Here is a 22,739-nt window from a genome sequence, read left to right as displayed (position 1 = left end):
TCGGGTCCTCTGCGCCAGAACCGCAACTAGCCTCGTTTCACCTACGGCACGCCACAAAGGTCGTTGCTAATTGGGGCCACCTTCACCGAACGCTACTTAACTCCAGTTTGTCCCCTTATTCGTGACCAAGTTCAGGCTGTTTCGTAAGTACTTGCCTACCTTTGTCATATTACACACACGAGCAGCACGGCTGTTACCGCGATGATAATTACAACGTAATCCAAAGGAAAGATTTTTATTAATTATACACTACCGTTCGAATAACGTTTCGTGTACTTCACGACCGAAATACACACTGCAGCCGTACTAGATCTTCGTCGTATACTGAAATTGAATTCAATCTATTAGATTGTTACAAAGGGTGAACTGACCCGTTTTGCCCCCATTTCTGATCTAGTAGTTGTCACAGACAGAAGACGGATAAAAGCTTTCGTATGTCACAAAATTAATTAGGTTGCTGCGTCAACCAACCTTATTGTAAAAACAGTCTTGTTTCTGACTTCTGTATAAAAACAATGTATTACGAATAAAAGAATTTTTCACTGCTTAATTTATTTGTGTCTGTTGGATCATTTCTTGACGCTCAACAAACCCCGTGTTTTGTTCCGTAACGCAAGATCGTTACAATCGAAGCGAATCGCCAAATTTATTCCGTGCTGTCACTTCTAGAATTCTGAACTCAATGTTCGCAATGAAATGTCGCAGGGTTGAAAGTCCCTAACGACCGTCGTAAATCTCGCTCAAGGATGTAAGGAAAAAAATTATTCGCGATCAGTCATGATATAAAAATGTGATAAAATGAACGGGAGAACAAAACGAAGGACAAAATTACAGGGGATGCGGGCGAAACCGTGGGCGAAATGGCGAGACACGCGCGCGCAAAGATTATCTGCGAGGATCGACACGATGGATCCTGATCTAGAGGAACATAACGTAAAGTGTGATGCGCGGGTATTTCTAGCAAAACGGTGGTCCTCGTACCCGCAGCAGCTAGCTGGCGCGTTGCAGGAATAAAAAGCTACAAAAGTTAACGCATGGTGTAAGAAGCTTGCTCAACGAGCCCAGATTAATGTGAATAAGAAAAGCGCGTTGTTGGCCGAGCATTCCGTAGCGAGGTGTAAAGAAAGCAGTCAGCGATCGTTTTTATCCAGCTCCAAGAAAGCCCGAAGGCTCGGACGTTCCCAGAGTAGGAAAGCTGCTCGCCGCTTGTTCGCGCGAAACGCAGCTTGGGCTTTTCCCTACCTCGATTCCCCTCATCCGACTCGATATTTACCCCTCTCAACTCCGCGCAAGTAACTTGTCGTTAACGTTCCCCCCACACGGCGATACGACGGAGAACCGCATTCGCATTAAGCTCGCGAGTATGGGAATTACAGCTTTATCAAAGCTCGACCGAAAGACTTGCGAGATAACTCTTCGAGTCCGACTTTTACTTTTTGCTTCTCTCAACTTCTTGGTGCAGTTTGAAACAACGGTGCCGTTGATCGCGGCCGGACGCCTGCTCAGGACAAACTAAGTCCGGTTCGAGGGGGCGACATGAGGGGCCCGCCGTCCACGTCACGGACAATTAATTCCAGCCGTCTAATACCGTGCAATATCTACGCCCACATTATTTTTCGCAAACTATTGCTCTGGCTCGAAATTGTTCATTCGTACCTACTTGCGAACCGTTCCGAGTTTTCGCTATTAACACACACACGCGCACCTGCTGAACGGCTGCCAATATATCAGTTATGCTACGGGCGGCGGCATCAAGAGGCGAAGGAAAAAAGGAAGGAAGGAAGGAAGGAAGGAAGGAAGGAAGGAAAGAAGGCAGACTGTCAGGACGCGAGGCGTGGCCAGGAGACGACGAGTCCTGCAAGCAAACGTCCCTCCGTAACGAGCAGCTGTCGGTGAGGAACTCCGCGACAATAACGTCTGCACTTTATTCGACCTTGCGCACTTTTGCTCGTCCTGCTATATTCCGTTCTGTAACCCGAGCCCAAAAAAAATCTGACCCGTTAAAAAACCTTTGAACCCTCTGGGAGGTCTCGTAAGTCGGTGAAATGGGCCGAGTCGACTTCGCAATTTGACCAAACCGAAACGTGAAGCGTTTGGTGTTGGGATAGTTATTGTTATTACTTTTAGACATATTCGTTATGTAACGTCTAATCTTAGGTGATGGCCAGGAATGATTCGAAGAAGCCTTGATCCACGTAAGCACCAATTTTCAAGCAGCACAGTCTATGCCAAGTATTACAAAACCTCTTTCCAAAGGTCGTTCAAGGTCGGCTGTTTTAGTCACGAATCGAATAATTGAAATTATCAGAAGAGAAATTAATAAATACAGAATTCCAGGAAGGTGGTCACAAACGGTATAGTGCAGGCGACATAAAATGAAGCGTTTGCACCACACACGTGAACAGCCAGTGAAATTTCTCGGCAACAGACTGACGGAACTCTTAATTTTGCTACAAGAATTTAATACTCTCTGTTACGAATTCGCATGTCCGCTTCGCTTCGTCGTTTTCATCCCTTCGGGTACTCCGGAGAGTTACCTTCTCAGTACCGAAGGACGCCCAGTTTTTTCACGTTGAGAATTTTCCCGGGCAGAATTGGAATTAAAGAAACCAATGGACAAATGGATAGAAATAGGAAATAACCGTTGCCCTTTGCTCCAAGCCCATCGTCCATTACCCACGTTGGCCCTATCACGGTTGTAATACAGTGCGGATTTGATGGGAACGAACTCGGTTGGCCAAAGGCGCCACGTTGTGTTCGGGCAAAGTTCAAGGTCGCGGATGCGCCGATTGGCAGGTTCGAGTTATCGGTACGAGAAAAGGAAGGTGTCTTCGCGTCGAGTAGACCTGGTTTATTTTCTCAACGTCCACGTACGACAGCGGGGAACGATCAGAGTACCGTTATGAAAGGATATTACCAGCCCGACGCCTCGGGGCGAAATCCGTCGATTGGAATATCGATTAATATCGATCGACATCAGCGATGTTTCATAATCGCACCTGACCAACCGAAGTGACGAGTGAGGAGCAAAGCGATGAAAAGGAGCGAATAACGCGATTGACGGAAGGTTCCTTGCGCGTCGATTCACGGGATACCGCAGCGTGATTGCGAGGAAAAATCTGCCGAGTATCCGCTTACGGGGTATCCATGTAAAATGCAGATCGCATGTGATTCCGGGTAGATGAGTATTGCGTCCTTTCAATATTAAGTGACGTCCTCCGCGATTCGGTTAAGTGAGTCAGGACCATCTTCACACTTCGATTATACCAGCATCGGATATTCACACAGCTAAGCTCACTTTTGTATAAGATTGTAATAATCGGCTGACAGATTCCGAGTAGAAGTATTTTATTATTAGCAGCGTTTTATCAATGCTGTAGATTATATACGTACCGTAAAAAATAAATTCTATTCGAACTTTTATACAATTTGTAATAAACGTCAAGAAGTTCGTGAATTGAATTTTTCATATATCAATATCGTTTTGTATGAAAAGAGAATGAACCCTCCAGCTTTCTTTGGTTCCCCCCCCCCCTTTTTTTCGTGTAAGATCAACCTTAACTTCAATGTGGAGCATGATTATTGTGTGCAAAGTGTGGAATTATAACGTGTCTATTTACCCATGATGAGAATTTTTACCCATTGTCAAATCTGTAAAAGATTTCAGATCGTTTGATTACGGAATAGGCGAATGATTCGTGAAAAATTGGATGGTAACGATATAACGGTTAAAATAATAATAAAATAGATAAAACTGTGGTAAACGAATGCGATACTCGATTCGCCACTGAACACGAGACCAGCGGCCATTACACCTGAAGCATCCGCTTCAGTCATTTTTATGCAGTTAGTTGGTCGTCGATTTTTCTGACAGACCACGATTCCAGTAACTATCGTGACATTGAGAATCTCGGCAAATAATATCTGAGTAACCGGATACGATTAGAGAGTTTTCGTCTTAAATTTGGACTCGTATAATATTGCCCGACCTCGATTTTACCAAATCTTACACGAAATTAATCGCGAGTTTCAACCGTATTATCTAAATGTTCGGGATCTTTTATAAATATACAACGTGCACATCCACTGCTATTATTATTCTATTTCTGTTCTTGACAATCGTGTCGACGTTTGACGAAGACAAGGATGAGAAACCCCTGACCCTGTTGCAGACGGATCGTTCACTCGTCGTCAACGCGGAAACTATCAACCACAAGCCTCGACGGACGCGGAGAAACGTAGCGCTGATCCAAAGCACTTTTTGCAACCGTTGTATAGAGTGGTTTTTGCCCGACTTGATCCTGTAACGCTCGCAGCTATCATCCAGCGCTTCATCCCTCAGAAATTACGTAACGGGTCCGTGGCGAGATAAGTTTTTGAAAAAAAGAACGCGGTTGCCCGCAACGTGCTTCGAAGCACGTGAGAAAGAAGATCACTTGCGGGTAGGTAAATCTTCACCGTGTCGAGAGAGTGAAGGTGTAACGAAAACTAATTAGAAAATGAGACACTCAAAGATCACCTTCCCCTGGCATGCACAGTGTGCGCGATCTCCGTATGTTTACTCGGTAAATTTGCAGACTTGCAGCTCGCTCGTCTTTCAGCTATTATTTACTCTGGCACTTGTGATTTACGATAGACAGAGGCCGGGAATTTTCTCGGGCAAATTCGACGAAGCTCTCCGCACCTTCTCACCGGGGCAAAACTGCGGTCGAGGCGAGGCAAAAAAGTCGAAAGAAGCTCTGGGAGTTGCGAGTATACAACCTTGGCGTAACCGTCGGTAGGGAAAAAATGTTTTTTACGTATTCAACTCCCGAGAGAAGCAAAGAATAATTCATCTCGGAGAATACGCGAGAGTAGAGTTGTACCTGTGTACCATCTTTGCGCGTTACAGCTCGTATAAATCTCGTATCGCTCGGTGGTTCACAGTGCACAGGCAGTAAGTCGGTGACCGTATGAAAGTTCGTTAATGATAAATCGGAGTGGTAGCACGTAGGCGTCACGCTTGACTGACTCTCGATCAACTATAAGGCGGGTGTTGGTCCATCAGGCTACCGATCTCTGCCCACGTGAAACGTGTGTTATACCTATTTCTACGCACTCTACGCCTGTAATAGACTTTACGCGCCGCTCAAACCACATTTGCCAGCGTTCGTTTCATGTTCGCCTGGCGATCCGCATCGCTAGAGAAAAATGTTGTTTAATTTTCAAGTTCATAGAACCGTGTATCTTCGTCGTGTCTACTGGATGATATTCAAATTTTACACGATACGTACAACAGTACATACATCGCACGTACACCCATGCTCATGCAAAACTTGTCCAAGCAGGTTTTTAATAGACCGAAGATAGAAGCTTAAGAAAAAACAAACCGACTAACACACATTCGTCGAGAATTGACGGCTTGTCGAAAACGTGGGTACGTCTAAAAGGAGCCGAGGCAGCAAAGTCGGGTACGTCCAACCCTAAATTGGACCAAATTTCGCTATTCTAGCCTCTGATTAATTGCGCCCATTGTCAGTCGAGAAGTGAGCGAAGAATTTGACCGAGCTACGGCGCAAAGTATGCGCGTCGAAGATAGAGAACAGGCTCGGTCGGTGGGCGTTGCCTTAAAAGGCTTCGAGGATACAAAATAATGGCTGTCTTTGGCGCGTACCTTTCGCATAGTTGATACTTTGGTTGGTAAATAGGTTGAAAAATCGAATTGCGCCAGTGAGTCAGAACTTTCGGACGTCGCGTCGGGCGGCGTCACACAGCGAACGAGTCCGTAGGCAGACTTCTGCATGAGTAGGCTGCACGGAACGAAGACAATGGCAAGAGAAGCAACAAACTTGTAGGAAATTACTCAGGGATCGTCCGTCGCACCCAACGACGGCACATGGACACGATTCAGGCGATGAATATGCAAGGGTACGAAGATACCTATAAAATAATGCACACTCTATGGTGTGGCAATGCGCACGACGAGTCTGACAAAGGGGGGCGTGTTACGGGATGAAAGTGAGCAAGGAAGCGATGACACATGCCGCCCAGCATCCGAGATTCGAGTGTCACAACACCCAACTCTCTTCCGAGGTTCGATTGAATCTTCTCCACCCTTGATCTGTGCGAAATGAGACGAAATCGACGCGTGAAAGGATATTTTAATGATACGGCTCGTTTCGTGAGACGAACGCGGTACTTGAAGTTAAGTTGAATTTCCGCAGGCTAAGCGAGTGCTAGTGGTGAGATGGCTGATTGCGAGAAAGAGATTAAAGATAAGCATTTGAATCCTGGTGGGTTCGCGGAAACGTCCCGCATCATCCTGCTGGTATCCAGAACTATTAGCGGTGCCCAAAGGGATCGCGACCGAAAGGAGGAGGATGATGATGACGGGGTCGAGGAATGAAGAAAAGAGGAGAGAAGAAGAGAAGAGCTCGGTAAAACAGTTGAGAGTTAGACCATGCCGGGTTAACTTTACGCAGAGCCTTGCCGATTTCCTTGATCCTGGGAACGGCAACCAGTTCTGTGTGAGTTGCAGATGCCTACGGTAGAGATTTGAAGCGGTATTAAGCGCGTCCCGCTCTTGTCCTGCATCCTCGCGCTTCGGCTCAACCGAGAACATTTCAATTTCGCGCAACGCCCCGACGACCCGAGAGACGCGCGGCAGTCTTTTGCTCGACGTTGATAGGTATACACACCAGGATGTCGTTACTCACGATCAGGCTGAACGATAACTGGTCTAATAACAGCATATAACGACAACGAGGTCTGCAGGCACGATGATTCCCGGCAAGCTAACCGCGACACATTTATAATTCATCGTTCAATGTCGCCGTGTTGTGTAAAAAAATATTACAACAAACGACGCCTCGAGCTTTATAATACCTACCGAAGGTATCGCTCGATCGTAGCCTCGTTTCGTGGAAGCAGCCTAAGCGCGTTCGGTGTGAAAATTTGAAAATCACTGGTACGCCGTTTCGTTTTTTATTTTTTTTTTTTTTTACAAAACGACGTTGCGTGGGGATGCTGCTACAAAGAAGCCATGGTCTCGTATCTCCTGAACAAATCCACCTCGTCAGCCCCGAGGAAGAGGCAATAAGGATTTTATAACACGTAATAAAAACCCCCATTAGATGATCCAGGACCTGAGCAGTCTAAGCGGATGGTCCCTCGTTTCTCACGTAACAACCCTCGATGATTCTTGTTTTATGACCACTGCACTTCTGGAAACACCTGCCTGACTGCATTTGTGACTTGAACCATTATTTCAATACGCTGTGCAAACTTGCCACTTTCGCCACTTTTTCACGCCGTCCGGGTTGAAGGTAAATGGTGGCAACCCCTTTAACTATGTAGCTATTACCAACGAGGCTTAAATAATCCCAGCTAGACACGTTGTACGACTACAATATGCACGAGTGCCATATTCCTCTTCTCGACACGCAGTTAATACATGCATATTAGACACGAGGTTTAAAACACTTCGGTAGCCGCGAGAATTCTGCTAGGCGATTAACAAGAGGTACATGTATATACATATTATATATATATATATATATATATATATATATAAAGCCGTTACTTCTAACCGGATTCTGTGTAAATTTTTTTCCCTCTTTCGCTCTGCCTGTAAAGTGGCAGCAGCGCTGAAATACATAATTATTAACAAGTTCGCAGGGGTTTAATGAAGCAGCGTCGTCGAGCCGATGTGGCATGCCGGTATTTAAAAAAACCTGCCTTACAAGAGACCGTCGAATGACATCTACCTGAAACTATATTACGCACCATCCGTGCACGATTTGGTCGATTCTCGCACGGCCAGGTTAAATGTCAACAGGCCTGGAATGAACCAGCGTAGCTCGCACAAGAGCACGGGAAATCGTTAATCGATAAGATAGGCTACTTATACTCACGATCTAGAGGTAGAGCGTGCCGACGCGTCGTGGCGCCATGACTGTTACGGCCAAGCGGGGTCCGCACTTTGTCGGTTGAAGAGGTGGGGCAGCAGTGGCCGTTGTTTCCTTTCCAGAACAAGCTGCGTTACCTCCGCGAAGCTCCCATACGAGATTCGTGAGCGAACGAGGTCTGCTGAGCCGTCTGGACCTACGCGAGAAAACGAGAACGTTGTAAAAAAGCGCCCCTCAAAATCTCGGGCAAAGAGACTTGCCTCTTCTCCGGAAGCTTGGCCCCGGCCCCGGAATCCCCGGAAGTACGACCCCCGGAATGACTGGAGTCCAAAGTGCCATCGAGTTCCATGGCCTGCTGGAGATTGGTCAGACTTTTATAGCGGATATTGAAGAGCGGAGAGCCGCCCTTGTAACCGGGCGGCGTCTCTTTCAACGGCGATGCGCTCTTCTGCCTCATCAACGGACGCCCTCTGTGAGTCCCGCTGTTCTTTACGTAGAGCTTGGCCAGGGGCGGCTTCTCAACCTTGGGCATAGGCGTCTCCTTGACGGCGCGTCGGGTCCGTTTCTCAGCCTGTATCTTCTTCGTCGGTATCGTTTCGATCGGCGGTGGCTCGGGTCTGTCGTCCAAAATCGAGGCGACGCTGACGGTGACGGGAGTAAGCGGAGGGCTGTTGCTGCTCGCGCTTTCGTACGGCGATCGAACGCTTTTCGGAAGTGGAGCAAAGCCGCGAACGTAGTCGTATATCTGATCGATTTCGTCGTAGTCCTCCGTGTACGACGGCGGCACCCGATTCTCGTCCCGGTAACCGTGCCCGTGGCTGCTGTGGCTGCTCTGATGATGATGATGATGGTGGTGGTGATGGTGGTGATGCTTCTGCTGATGATTCGCGCTGTCGGAACTCGCCGACCGCCTGAGGAACCCGCCGCTCCTCGGTAGTCTCGGCTTGCCCTCGCCGAGGCGACCGTCGAGCACGTGAGCGCGGTCGGCGACGTCGGCCACGAGGCGAGATCCCCGCTCGACGAGGCGCGTCAGCTCCGGCATCGAGCGCAGCATCTCCTCGTTCCTCGCCTTGACGAGCTTCAGGGGCGCCGCCAGCGGAAGCGCGACCGCCGCGCCGTCCCTCTGGAGCGGAAGCGCGAACACGTGCTCCTCCTCGAAGGTCGAGAGGAGTCGCAGCTCCGGCAGGAAGTGAGACGAGGACTTGAGGCCCCGCGGCGGCTGCCCGTGAACGAGCCTCACCGTTAGCGGAAGCCGCTTGCTCAGGAGCGCCCTGGCCGTGTGGACGCCGCTGATGTTGTCCTCCCTCGCCAGGGCGCTGAATCTGCCCCGCTGCTCGATGCCGAGGAGCACGCTGTCCCCGCGGCAGTCGACGCACCGCAGGAACCGACCCCTGCCCTGGATCGTCACCTCGCCGGCGGTCGTGATCGTCTCGCCGGCCGGCAGCGTCCGGGAACCTTCCGGTATCACGATCCCGGCCTCGTCAACCTTGCACCCGATGCCCCTCATGGTCTCCCGGACGAGGGCGCCCTCCTCTGGGCATCGCCTCGACAGTTCGCTGACCGACTCTATTCCCCGAACGGCCCGGCCCTCCTCGCTCAGGATCTCGAAGAACCCGGTGTACGAGTCCGGTATCGCCAACTTCGGCCCGACGCCCACCACCCTTCGCCCCTCCTTTATCTTTACCGCCTGGGCGACGATCTTCCGTCGCCTTCCCGCCGACGCGAGGAGCGCCGTACTCTGCAAACTCGGCGCCGGCAACGTCGGCACTCCAAATCCACCGTACTGACCTTTCGTTATCTTTATCACTGCTGGCAGACGGTGCTTCGTCACGAAGTCACGGAGGTACGTCGCCTCCTCCGCCCATCGCGCCGCTGCCACCACGATCTGACCATCGGTCGCTGCCATCCCCTGATGGTGGACGCAGGTGCCCCTTACCGATACTGCGACTTCTGGATCCACGCGCCTCTATGCCCCATCTGAAACAAAGGGCGACGATATATATATTTTTTCAAAAATGCCATTTATCTTCGACTTCTCCACTTCCTTTTCTACTTTCTACTTTCTACCACCTTCCTGCAACAATTGTAGTTCCACCTGTAATGCGGGGCAGATGAATTTCAGAAGCTCAATCGCTGTACCGGATAAAATTTGCATCTTGGTTTTCGTACGACAAGGTAAACTTATTACACGTGTGGAGAAAAAAATATTTCAAACTGATTTACCAGTGATTTCTTGAGCGATCAATAGCCCCTCGATACTTTTGTAATCCAAGGAAGAAGTGATCGGAGTACCGCACAAAATCTCCGAGCATTTAGTGATTGCGAATGGTTGCGTGTTTGAATTATTAAATCGTCAGTCGAACCTAATTGGTTGTACAATCGATAAAACACTTTCGACATTTTGCTATCTAATGCTGTTCACCTAATTCTTTCATCACTGCATGTGCATTGCGAAGTATCAAGATATACCAACCGCTTCTATTTATCGTCAGTAAACATGCCGTTCGTTACGTGGTGAACATACATGTTCCCAGAAATACAAGAAAAGCTAATTATACTATCTGCGGCATCATATTTATCACGAATATCTTTCAAGGCGAAAATTCCAACGCGTTGCACTTCCAACCAAGTGTTAGGATGACTTAAAATAAGACCACATCTTCGTCCACGCAAATTCTGCGAAATCAATGGCATAAAAATACATTGATCAATGATATCCTCGAAAGTGCAAAACCGAGGTATTGCACTTCCAACGAAATCCGCGGTGACTGGATACGCGTCGACGTAACCCAATATCGTTTAATTAACCGTCCGTCCCCGATCTTCCGCGCTTGACCAAAGAAGACCGTGGCCGCGACGGTAGTTTAGTCGATGGTTGAGAACAGAGTATATTTGATAACACCCAGAGTCGCGGGCGAGTGCCGGAGCCTTTGGAGACGGTCAGCACGTCGCAAAGATGGTTTGCGGTCAGTGGGAGATAAGACCCGGGTGACCAATGACCCAGGGCGTCGTGACAGGCGCGCCTCTAGGAAGTCGTTCGGCTCTATCTGGTCTGCAGAGCCGCCTGTAAACAGGCCGTGGCACCAACACAATTTCAAAGACGCGTTCCTGCGCCGTTCCTTGTTTATTTATGCGCCTCGGTACGGTACTTCAATGCTGCAAATTGTCCCCGTATAGACTATAAGGCGTGTAGTATTTCCTCTAGCGATCGCCAGCTCTGCAAGCTATTTCTCCCACGCGACTTTGCAGGTTCCCCCCCTCCTTCGAACGCCGCGGTCTTCGACCGAGATTTTATTTTGGCGATTACTGTACACGGGACGGATAAGAATAACTCCTTGAGGGACTCGAGACGACGGACAGGTTGACACGGGGGATTTAACATTCGTTCGTTTAATGCAGCCGCACTTTCGAAGGCCAAGCGAGTCGCTGTAAGAGGTGAACTTTGACACCGGCTTCACGCTCGCCGGGGTAACTGTAGAGGATTTTTACCGAGCAATACAGATTTTGTAATCCCTTCTGAGAATAATGACCAACCGAATGAGGTTGCGTTCAAAAAATATTACATAGGTATAAGCTCGTTAGGTTAGGTATATACTTGTTGCAGGATGCGCGCGTGATCGAGTTTTTCAATCGAATACAAGCCGTGACTTGCTCGATTCGTAGCCGATTTCGATGTCGAATTTGATGTTATAGTTGATTCCAAGAACTATTTTCAACAACTTTCCACCGTGTTTTCCTTTGCCTCGGATGAATTCGTCATTAGTGTAATATATAAAAATCCATATTACAAAAGAGCGCGGCCGATCAGGTGGAAACGTGTAAAACCAAGAAGATTTGCATACCGCGTAATAATAATTGCAATTTACACACGCTACGGAGTCAAGGATCCCGCTGATTTCTACAGAATTTTTAACCTCTTTCACACACACACACACACACACACACACACACACACACACACACATACTCGTATACGTATATATATATGTAGTTTTTTTTTCATTCAAAGTTTGAAGCGCGCTAGCGAATATAACCGCGTTGCGTGCAAAGAAGCTGGGATAGTTACGGGCTGTTTAAAAATGTGAAAATCTACCTCCGTGGTGGGTATAAGTAACCTCTTCAAAATAAGTGAGCCTCGCCTGATGGTTGTAAATGAGAGTACGAAAGGTGGTGCTATTCACGCAGTAGGTACATATCGCTGGTACGGACATATAGGTATAATGTTGTGCCTACAAACGCGGTACATTTTACAGTGGTTCTAATATCTGGTAATGATCATTTACAACACTCTCCAAGGCAAGGCAAGCGCTGCAATTATGCATCGGTTCCTACACATCGTCGCTATGGCAATTAAAGTATCTCAGCGTGGTTAAAGGTGTTGCGGCTGCGGTGCGGCGGATGGAATCGGCGAGACATAGACCAACCTGGGCGTAAACTTTCACGTCTTCAGGCCAGGCGGTAGTCGCAGTTTTGTAGGTTGTTTTTGTTTTTCATACTTTTTTATCCTCCTCCTTGTCATTTTTCTCTTTTCGGTCCAACTGTACTGCAGCGGTAAGCGAGCGAACGAAAACACGAAAACCTAACGTGATTTGGAGCAGGCCAACAAACTAGTCGAGCAATCATCATCATTATTATTATTACGTAAGGCTGCTGCTGCTGCTGCTGCTGCTGCTCGATGTGTTCAGGAGTGCTCGTGTCTGGCTAATAACCGCCTGTGTTGGTCCTGGACCATCGCACCACGGAGAAAGGTTTAGCGCGTTACGTAAAACCCACGGAGAGGCACCCGTTGAGAAATTACCGAAGAACTCGAACGTTCAGCTGGTATAGAGCGGCGATAACAACGAGGGAAAAATTTATATCGCGAAACGGTATCCGCGTGCAGTCCAAAGAAAGAGCTCCGACAAAATCCCTGCACGTGTAAAAGATGAACGCGTGTGCTCGTCCAACCCTGCAACGGCGAAGTCAGCAGCTCCGGATCGTCGTCTTCCGGGCGCTTCAAGGTCGCAATGCGAAATTCACGCAAGGCGTTATAATTTGCCGAGGTGAGGCAGGAATCTCCAGCTGGTTTTACTACAGCAAGTTTCACTCGGTACAGATGTGTTCCAGGCTCGTTTTGCGCTCAATAAATCTCTACCCGTTGCACCAATTAGAAAATCTTGACCCGCCGGTGTTACAGATGGCGGAGATCAGATCGTCTCGAGCCGGACGATTTTGCAATAGTAATTGGACATGGTCGCGTGATAAAGTGCGCTTCTGATAATAGCGGGAACTCATTTTACAATTAGTCAGAAATTTATATACAGCCTGGTCGATTTTTCCTCGCATCTTTTTTCGTCGCTGTTTTATATCAGTCCTTAACTCGAGCAAAAATTATCCGTCCAATTTTCCTCCCTTTCTTTACGTGTAAGTATAATGACTTCCTTGTGCAATGGAGGATGAAAAACTGCGGCATCCATCATTCGCTCGCAGGAGTTCTCATCGGTATAATAGACGGTAAGCAAAAATGCTGTAAAATAACGACTACGGGACAATGTGCGGATGAAGGAAAGGCTGAGACTGATCCTCAGCAGTTCGGTTTCATTAGTGGCGCGTTTTTCGAGCGTTCGAACAGAGCCGTGTGTGAATTGAAACGAGAGGCCGGTTGCTGCAGGCGAAACTGCAGAGCATTGAGCGTCGCTTTTACAGAGACTGTGAGATGAAATTAATATTAAATTGAATTATAATGACGGTGTTTACCAAGGAAATCTAGACTGCGAGGGAGAGCAGAGAAGTCCTAGGACCGGCTGCCACAATGTTCGCGATTACGCAACGTTCGTTCATTCCGGACGAGTTCGGCAACGAGACGAGGTTCCGTAACGTATCGCGTATCGAGCATATGCAGGCAGAGATCCTGCGGGGTGTTCGCTCGGCCATATCGCGAATCAAAAATAAAAGTCCCCCGCGAGTCGATCAGCGGCAGTTGAGCGGCCGTTCGACTGTATGTATCTATTATCAACACGCCATCCGCGCTGCCGGTGCATGAGAAATTAAACTGACACGCAGGCACGCGTTTCACACTTTCGATTAGAACCGTCGGTCGAAGTATCGGAGACTTAATTTGGCCGTAAGCCAGAACGTCGATGTTACACGTCGACGGGTCGGGTAATTACGTTGAATCCTGGCACGACGGTGTAAAATATGAGTATAAGAAGAACGCGAGGGTAGGGGAAGGTAGGTAAGCGTCGCGGATACGCATGGGAAGAAATTTTTGTACCTTGTCACCGCGATCGTCATCGCCGATCGGCTCCTTTCATCCCCTTCCTCGCCTCTTCATCCCCCCACACCCCCAGGGAGGTGGAGAAAATTGCGAAACAATGCACAGCCGCACCGGAGGATAAATATTCAGCTGGAATACAAAGGTCGACTTGCAACGGTAATCTACATAATCAGAGGCACAAACTATGCGCGGCACAAAACCCCGCGCCGCTTACAGTGCAGGGTATACCTACGTATAATGCATGCAGAGGCGAGTTGAGTAACACGACGCGTCGTCAAGATACGTGACTATTCAGGTTGCACGAACCTGAATATACCTGTATAGGTAGGTATTATACGTACCTATGTACGAATATACCCACGGGCGAGAGAAAATTCAAGTTTCAACCGCAAAAGGTCGTTGCTTCTCATCCTGTTTGAACTTGGAAATTGTAGCGAGATCGGCCCGAGCTCGTTTAATTGATTTCTCGGCACAGGATCAAAAATTTTGAATCTGGCGTCTAGATGTCAAATTTTGATTTCTTTCACGTAACTAATAAAAGAAACTATAGTTTTTTATAAGATAAATTTTGCTTATTTTTTATTTCAACGTGCTGCTGCTACCTGCTACTTATACTATCAGCCGAAAACTTTAATTAAAGACTTACTTATCAATGTAAGAAAAAGAAAACCAAACTTTGTAAGTAATAAGTGAAGATTTCGGTTAATTTTTTTTTTTCATATCCAAGAATCACCTTTCTATTTTGGTTATTATTCGATGTATAGAATCGATATTTGTTCATTTAAATGTAAACCCGACAAATAAAGAAAAACTGTATAATCGCTAATTCCGATTCGGGTGACAATTTGACGAAATACGGCTTTTGGGAAAATGCGTTAATATAAATTTTCGAAGATTGTAATCACTCTTGCAGTTCAACGAATGTTGAACAGTATTCTAGCAATCTGATGAGTTATTTTCAATCCTTCGATATTCCTCCTCTTTTTTACATGAATGATATTATAATGCTCTATGAATATTCGTAACGAATGATAAATCGAATAAAAAAAAGATATGCAGTAACGGTGCAGAGAATTTTTCAAAACTGGGATGATAAAACAGTAACATCATTGGGTCCCCGTAGCTTGTCAGGTCATAATGTACAAAAATTTACGAAGAACGTACGTTCATCGTTATAAAACCGAAGCCTGAATTTAAAGTAAACAAGCATTAATTGCAATCCATGTATATTTAAACTTTAATCTCTCCGGATTATCATATCGAGTATATTTGCATCGAGACGCTTCTCTGACCAATGCGTTTTCATCCCAAGCTCAAGTGTTTTTCGTTAAACTGTAACTTAACGACGAGTCCGCAGTAAAACCGAACTAATTATTCTCGAGCAATAACTAATATAATTTTCTAAAATTGATAATCACGTCGCTCGGAGTCAGCAGGCAAGCTGCAGCCTCATGGACCGTGGGAAGCCGTGGATGTTATCCTCGTACACACATGTGTGTGTACGTAACTTGGAATTGCTTCTTTAGTGCACTAAACTGCACTTGATTGCTGCAGCAAAGAGTACGCAGCCATGACGTTGAAGCTGCAGTGACATTAAACGTGCTACAGCATAAGAAAGAGAACACTTGGGTAAAATTTTGATCCGGTTATTGTATAGCCATTGGCGTTGCAAGTTTTCCTTTCGTACCGCCACACGTGATGGCTGTGCGTGATGAAAGCCAATGGCAATGATCGACTTTCGTAATCGAGTCAGGACTCGGCCGTCACGACGCGACGCCAGGCTAGTCGATGGTGGTATTTTTTTACTTCGCGACACTTGGGTGCTGGAATAATGATTCGCGGTGTGCACGAGTGAACACTTTTATAAACTTGCACACGGATGTATGTGAAGTATTTCCGCGGCTGATAATCGGAAGAAAAGATACACCAGCCTCGTGGTGATTTTTGCGGTGGGTCAGTTGAAAGATAAGTAAATCTGATTAATGACTTTTTTCAACGCTTCGTTGACTGTGGATATTTGCGGATCGGTATTTTAGGACACGGTATAAGATACCGGTGACGTAGCGTCGACGGAGAACTTGGCTCGGTGATTCGGAGGAAAGTCGTTAAGAGGTAACAAATCACGTTCGGTATGCTCTAGGATTTTCGGATAAGTTTTTTCCAAGTCGAGGTGGGGGAGCGGAGAGATAAAAGAAAGAAAGAATCTCTCGTATAAGCCGATTCACGTAGCGCGGTGACGCTCGCCGGTTCAACCGACGTACGGAGAGCCGCGTTAATTACAACTTGAGGTTGAAAAAATATTATGACACATAATATAAACGCGGATCGTTAAAATCACGGGAAAAACAGGATCGCGTGGCGACGCACGATTTTTAAGATACCCGACCTTGGCGAATGCCTCCGCGTCGCTACCTCCGAGAACCGAGGTAGGTATGAGGTACCGAGTATCTTCCAGTTCCTTATAGTCGTCGGGGCTCTTCACGCACCGTTGAAGACAACGACCGGATCGCGGGTCTCCTCCTGGAACATCGGGACCAGTTTCGAGTCCCGCAGGTCGTCATCGACGGTTCATAACTCATCGATTTCATATGGTGAATCGATTAACTGTAGCTCAAGAACCGTGACCCGGAGAAAGCTCGGAGCTTATAGCTAGCCGACGGAACGGAGTTCGAGCCGCGAGAAGAAGCCGTGGTAACCGATTACCGATGCTCACTTAGCGGTACGCAGCAAGCGATATACCTTTACGCCACAAAACTTCACTTTCAGCGATCGTCGATGATCGTGCCTTCCTCGCTTCTTTACCTCGAGGCCGGCGATACTCCCCCACCGCGGTTAGGAGATCAGACACTGGGCCAGGACTGGTGAAAGAGAGCCGCGTGGATAGGAGAGAGCATTTCGCTTTCGACTTAGTTTCGTAACAAAGCCGCAACCTCGACGAGAGCAGCTGGAACTCGCGGTCACCGCAAAAAGAGGATGGAGAGGAAAAAAGAAGGATTAACCGGGGACCAACCGTCGCAGAGATATCATCTCTTCCTGGCTGTGCTCCAGGCTCACTCCGGAGCCAACCTCGTCTCCAATCTGCTTCGTATCTGTTCAGCTTCGAGTTTTATATACCTACCGTCAAATTTTCCAAGGCTCGGAACCCGAGATCCGCAGATATATTAAATTCCAAAGAAAAAATTGAGTTAAATTTTATCTCGCGACGTGCAACCGACTCCTAACCGTTTCGTAACTTTACCGAATTCATCGAAACTTTAAAATCTAGGTTCCGTCGAAAATTGTTCGCACTCGCAACCGAGCCGGTGATTGATTGATATATAATAGCGCGAGTAAAACGCTAACCCAGTAAACGAAATCTCGCCGTACGAATCTGGGAAGTCGTGAAATCGCGATTAAATCTGGGTTCATACACAGAGACGGCAGGCATCTGCAAGATCGTTCGCAATACCCCACAGAAATTACGATGACCATTCAGGCACAAATAATTACACGTAGTCTCGAAATAGTCCGGTTTTACGATTAGGTTCTCACCGTCCAGCCGCGATCTCGCTAATTTCTAACTGCGTGCGACAAAGGTTGGCCGTTTAATGTACATGATCGTCGCCAAGGAGCAATTAAATTCCACGCGTCGCACCTTCGCGGCAAACAAAACCGGCGACTATCGTAGCCCACCTTAACGAGCAGGTATAATGGCATTTGGTGAACGTCTGGATCGATTTTGAAAGGTCGGAAAACTAATTTCCGCCACGACGATTATCGTTCCAGTTCAATCACACCTGCGACGCGACGATTCACAGTGAAAATAATATATTACAACGCAACATTCGACCAAAGGTTAACGACGTCTGGAAAATATACGTAATCGTTTTGTGAAATTTCGTTCACGTAACGCGAACAATATTCACTCTGTCAATGGTGAACGTGATTCCAGAAGCCTAGATATATCTGTAGCGGTATAATAGGAGGTGGACGTGGAGCGTGAGGACTGCCAGGACTTCTAGGACTGCCTAGGAGGCGAGCCGAGCTGTGCAAGTTCCGTAGTCCAGGTTATATTTAGATTCGAGCTTCTTGTTTTATCTCTACCCACCGCGCCACGCCAAGGTTCCAAGGTTTCCTCGAGCCGATCTTCTTCGCCTTCTTGGTCGATCACGAGACCAATAGCCGCGAAACCCTAGAGATCAAGACCTCGTTTTGTTTTCCCATGGCATGAAGGATCGCGCGAAATTCAACGCCGCGTGATCACTCGCCATGTGGCAGGCATAATGAACGTGGCATCGAATGTGAGTTTCTAGAGTTTACTTGCACTTCGCGTTGATCAGTTTTCGCCTAAAGTAGAATTCAGGGCATGCCGCAAGATGGTTCTCGCCAATGCTAAGCCTGATTGGATTCGCTATAACGATTATACGCTTTCCCCGAACCTGTCGAAACGAAATCCTCAGCGGTACTCGTACGTCTGCGTGATCCGAGATTTCTACCCTGGTGATTTCAACGCGGGGACGTTCGGCCGAGAGTCGTTTGAAGAACGTGTCTTGGAACAAATCGATTACCTCCGGCGCGTATACCCACACAATCGCAAATACATTCACACGCGCGTGCCTGATCTACACGTGTAGGAAGCTTTGGTAATAAACTCGGACGTCACGGAGTTGAGATATACATATATATGTATACAACGTACATGTACACGCCAAAGCAGAGCGAGGCTAGGTTGGTAAAGAGAGCCCAAGCCAAGGTCTTCCACAATTGGACTAAAGAAATTTAGTTACGTTCCGTGGAGCCGCCGCCTACGTTTACGTCGGACCGGATTATAGGAGCGCCTCGGTTTAAGAACCGTTCAAAGTTTGAAAAGGCAATGGGAAATGGGGGGGAAACACGTCGGCATCTCTTTGTTCTATTCACCCTTTGACCCATTTTACTTTTCTCAGAATGTACACCTCGAAGGACAAAGGACCGGTCTTTCTCTCCCAGTCCGGGTTGCGGTTCGAGTGTCGACACAACACCTCCTCCGTCAGCCGCGTAGTAAAACGCGTTTCAATTGTTGCTCTGGCATGGTCGGACCTCGGCCTAATGCACGTATGCATGTGAATACCTAAACGTTTTCTAACTTCAACTGAAAACTGACCCAGTTTTCGGTTTATCACACTGTTATGGATACTGCGCGTTGCATTCATCGTTCAACGTTCACCACCTCATCGGCTTGTTTTTTGCATACAGTAATCCATGGTTAATTGGAAAGAGAGAAAAAAAAGTGTACCACAGCTGAAGAGTATCGAGGGAAGAGATTTTTACGAAATCGGTTCTAATCTCGTTATAAAAATTTTCCACCATAAACCGCAGGTCTGTTCTTTCCTCAAATATTTTACAATATTTTATTCTGAAACGACACCAAAGTCATTCTCCATAGTCAATTATTGAAACGATATTAGATTTTCGTGTAACATCGCTTGCATATCTGAAACGATGATCGCTTCCGAATGACTTTTAGAAATGTGTCATGGTATTTTCCAACTTGGTGGATCGTAGGGCAGTTATATCATCATCAAGCGATGCCCTGGAGCGCGATAAGCTCGCGATCAGAACTGACTCCCCGCTTTCACACTAAGGACCGATATCTTTGAGACTAGAAGAGAGAAAAATAAAAGATAAAAAGCATCTGATAATCTATGAGAACGTGTGCAGAATAGACGTCTTTCATAAGCGCGTATACATCTCAGTACAAGATTGCCAATTACCTAGCTGCGGGATGAATCGTCTCAGAACTTCCTACCCTCGTGAGATACGGTAAAAGTTGGACACGTGGCAATGCGCGAGCGACATACAGATCCGTCACAATAAGAACACAGGCATATAATTGCGCGTAGTGAATTCTGACCAGTCAGCATTGAGAGTTGCCGGTCTCTCGTAATGTCTCGCGATTAGCGGTTCCGGCACCGTCGAGCGTCGTCCCAAGAATTGATGAATATTTTCTACCCACAGCCCCGGACATCGTTCCCCGCCGGTACCCGAGGTATGGGTAACAGAGATGGGTAAAAAATTGTGACAAAAAGTAGCAAAGTAATCGTTGCGCTAAGAGATGTCCAGAGCGTAAGACGAACGGAGCAGGAAGCCACCGGCGGGGATGACGTCACACGTTTAGCGATGGGTATAAAGAAGCTCACTTTGGACAAAGTAAGTCAACCGGGACGGGACGATTCGAATGGTAGAAAGTTTGAGGAAGCCTTTCAAACCGGCCACGTGGCCTCGGTACGCCATTGGAATACAAAATTCCTTAAATTTTCTACGTCTTCGTCGCCGTTTCAACGATCCGTTCCCCTCAAACGAGAGATGCAGCCGCGTTGCCTGGCTCCGTTCCATCGCTATCCGCACCATGGCACAAGACACGGATCAAGTTTTTCCCGGAAAATATGTCGCGGAGCAACGGTGGTTGTCGACTTGTGGAACCTGGCAACGGACTTTACTACGCTTCGAAGGCTCACTGCTGCATCACCACCACAACAGTGTTTACCCAGGGAAGATTTCCTCTCTCCCGAGACTCGAATAGCGTGGCCTGTAACGTTACCGGTACTTTTGACGCAAGTCCTATGACGTTCCTAAGACTTACTTATCCAGGTACGTCAATCTTTGCAGGTTTTTTCCACCTGCACTCGGGGGAATTCCGTAATAATATCAGATGGTATCAAGACGGCAGCTTCTGCGGTACGAGTATACGTACAACAACCACCTATGCTATGGTACTCGACGTCGAGAGGTCATGTTCACACGAAACTGAACTGTAAACATAGCTATACGTCAATTAATTAATTAATTAATTAATTAATTAATTCTACTTGCCGTTAATACGCGATCTCGTATGTTTGACTGGTGCGTAAATGCGGGATAAAGGAGGGCAATAAACGCTGCATCCATAAAAAGGAGACTCGATCGGTTTTCACGTACGACGTAGAAACGTATGGGCCGCGCTCTTCGGACCACGGTGACTATGGACTGTGCGAGACACGACGCGACGACCACGGATCCTCGAGGCGTCATATAGCTGTAATATCGAGCAGGATTTCCGACAGCGTATCAAAAGTTCCTGGGAGGGCGACTCCGCGCGGTTTACAGCCAAGCCCAAGGAAGGAACGGAAAGACGCCTGTCACGAAGATAATATCACTTTCCATAACCACGATACGAGACACGCTAATGAATAATGTATCGCAAGAGGCTCTATACGCCGCAACGAGAATCTATTAATTCCACAGTTGTCAGTATACGTCGTACACACTGGCAGTCTACTCCCGAGTCCTCGCGGTCAGCGAAGAAGGAAACTTTTAAACTTCTTCTTTATTCATTGCCAGTCCTACACCAGCACCCATACCCATCCCTTGTCCGCCATACACGGCTCGTCTGTGTTCGCCCCGTGACCGTTGCCATGTTATAACTATATACCTATTTCAATGTAGAATATGGGATTCGTGTACACGCGTGTACGCAGCACAATCGACACGTGTTTGAGTACAATGCGTAAACCTCCGTCGGTGGAGATGTACGTATACCTGCATGTAATGTATGGAACGACAAATGCATGCAGCCATGTATAGAAGCTGCGAACGGGGCATCCTGAACATACGTATAATTGTACGATTATGAAGGGAAAAGGAAAAAGGTGAAATGGGTAAAGGAAAACTGTTACAGAGTCGGCGATCGGCCTTGCGTCGGGTTATGCCTCGTACCCTCCGCTTCCTGACCGAGCAGATGTGGCTGGATCCACGTCTGTAAGCCAAGTCGACAATGGAAACAGATAACACAGGGGCAGATTGTACGCCAACTCTGCCGCAGCGCATCATAGTCAACCCGATACCCTCTCTCTCTCGCTCTCCTTCTCTCTTCTACCACGAGCCAAATGCCCCGACGACGCACGGCAACGGGCAAACACGTTTTCTCCGAGAGGTGATTGGAATCAAATATTAGTTCGTTGAACAGGAGGCACGGCGGGCGGACGTTGCCGATTATATTTACAGCTACGGGTGTGTTCATGTTTGGACGGTAGTCCGTTAGCCGGTAGGCAGTCACATTATCCTCCTCCTACATCCGTATTGCCAATATCAGTTTCGTGTTCATCGTCGTATTGCCTCGTCACTGTCGCGTCGCTTATCGCACATTCCGCCCCGACTTTCGACAACGAAACTGCAGACAACTCTCCTTCCATCCTCATAAATTCCACCAATTTCCTCCGCTATCCTCTCAGCCTTCGAAAAGTTACCGTCAACCGCCAGACCGCCGGAAAGTCTGAGTATAGTCTCTGCCCATTGTCGGAACTTCACACATGTTATATTTAAGATACAGGCAAAACATTTTCAGACTTTCTGAGGGAAATAAAGCTCTCAAAATCCCGGCAATCTAAAGGTGAAAATGATATCCTTCCAAAACCACGAGGAAATTTAAGACCGTTATAAAATTCGACATCAAGTAGACGGACGGTATCTCGATAGAAAAGGCAGTTCAGTTGACACAGAAAGAGCCCGTATCGTTTTAATTAAGCAATCCGTATGGTGATCGACCGAATAACCGGGGAACTGTGTCTGCCCGGGGCATTAGCCGAAGCAAACCACCAACG

General features: G+C 47.4%; 1 protein-coding gene across 6 annotated transcripts in view; it reads right to left on the bottom strand.

The window, feature by feature from the left end:
• The window catches only part of LOC124305915 (uncharacterized), a 119,457-nt gene that overhangs the window by 22,867 nt on the left and 73,851 nt on the right, over nucleotides 1–22,739 (bottom strand). For all 6 annotated transcript variants that reach the window (XM_046765937.1, XM_046765955.1, XM_046765945.1 and 3 more), the window contains 2 exons: nucleotides 8,147–9,863; nucleotides 7,893–8,082 (listed from right to left, as the gene is read on the bottom strand). In XM_046765937.1, the coding sequence (XP_046621893.1) occupies nucleotides 7,896–8,082; nucleotides 8,147–9,792 (1,833 nt within the window). In that variant the 5' untranslated portion in view covers nucleotides 9,793–9,863 and the 3' untranslated portion in view covers nucleotides 7,893–7,895. The remainder of the gene's footprint in view (nucleotides 1–7,892; nucleotides 8,083–8,146; nucleotides 9,864–22,739) is intronic.

Source organism: Neodiprion virginianus, chromosome 1 (genome assembly GCF_021901495.1).
Source record: "Neodiprion virginianus isolate iyNeoVirg1 chromosome 1, iyNeoVirg1.1, whole genome shotgun sequence".
Classification (NCBI taxonomy): Eukaryota; Metazoa; Arthropoda; class Insecta; order Hymenoptera; family Diprionidae; genus Neodiprion; species Neodiprion virginianus.
Note: the sequence above shows the minus strand (reverse complement) of the source record. Positions and strands in the feature narration are given on the sequence as shown.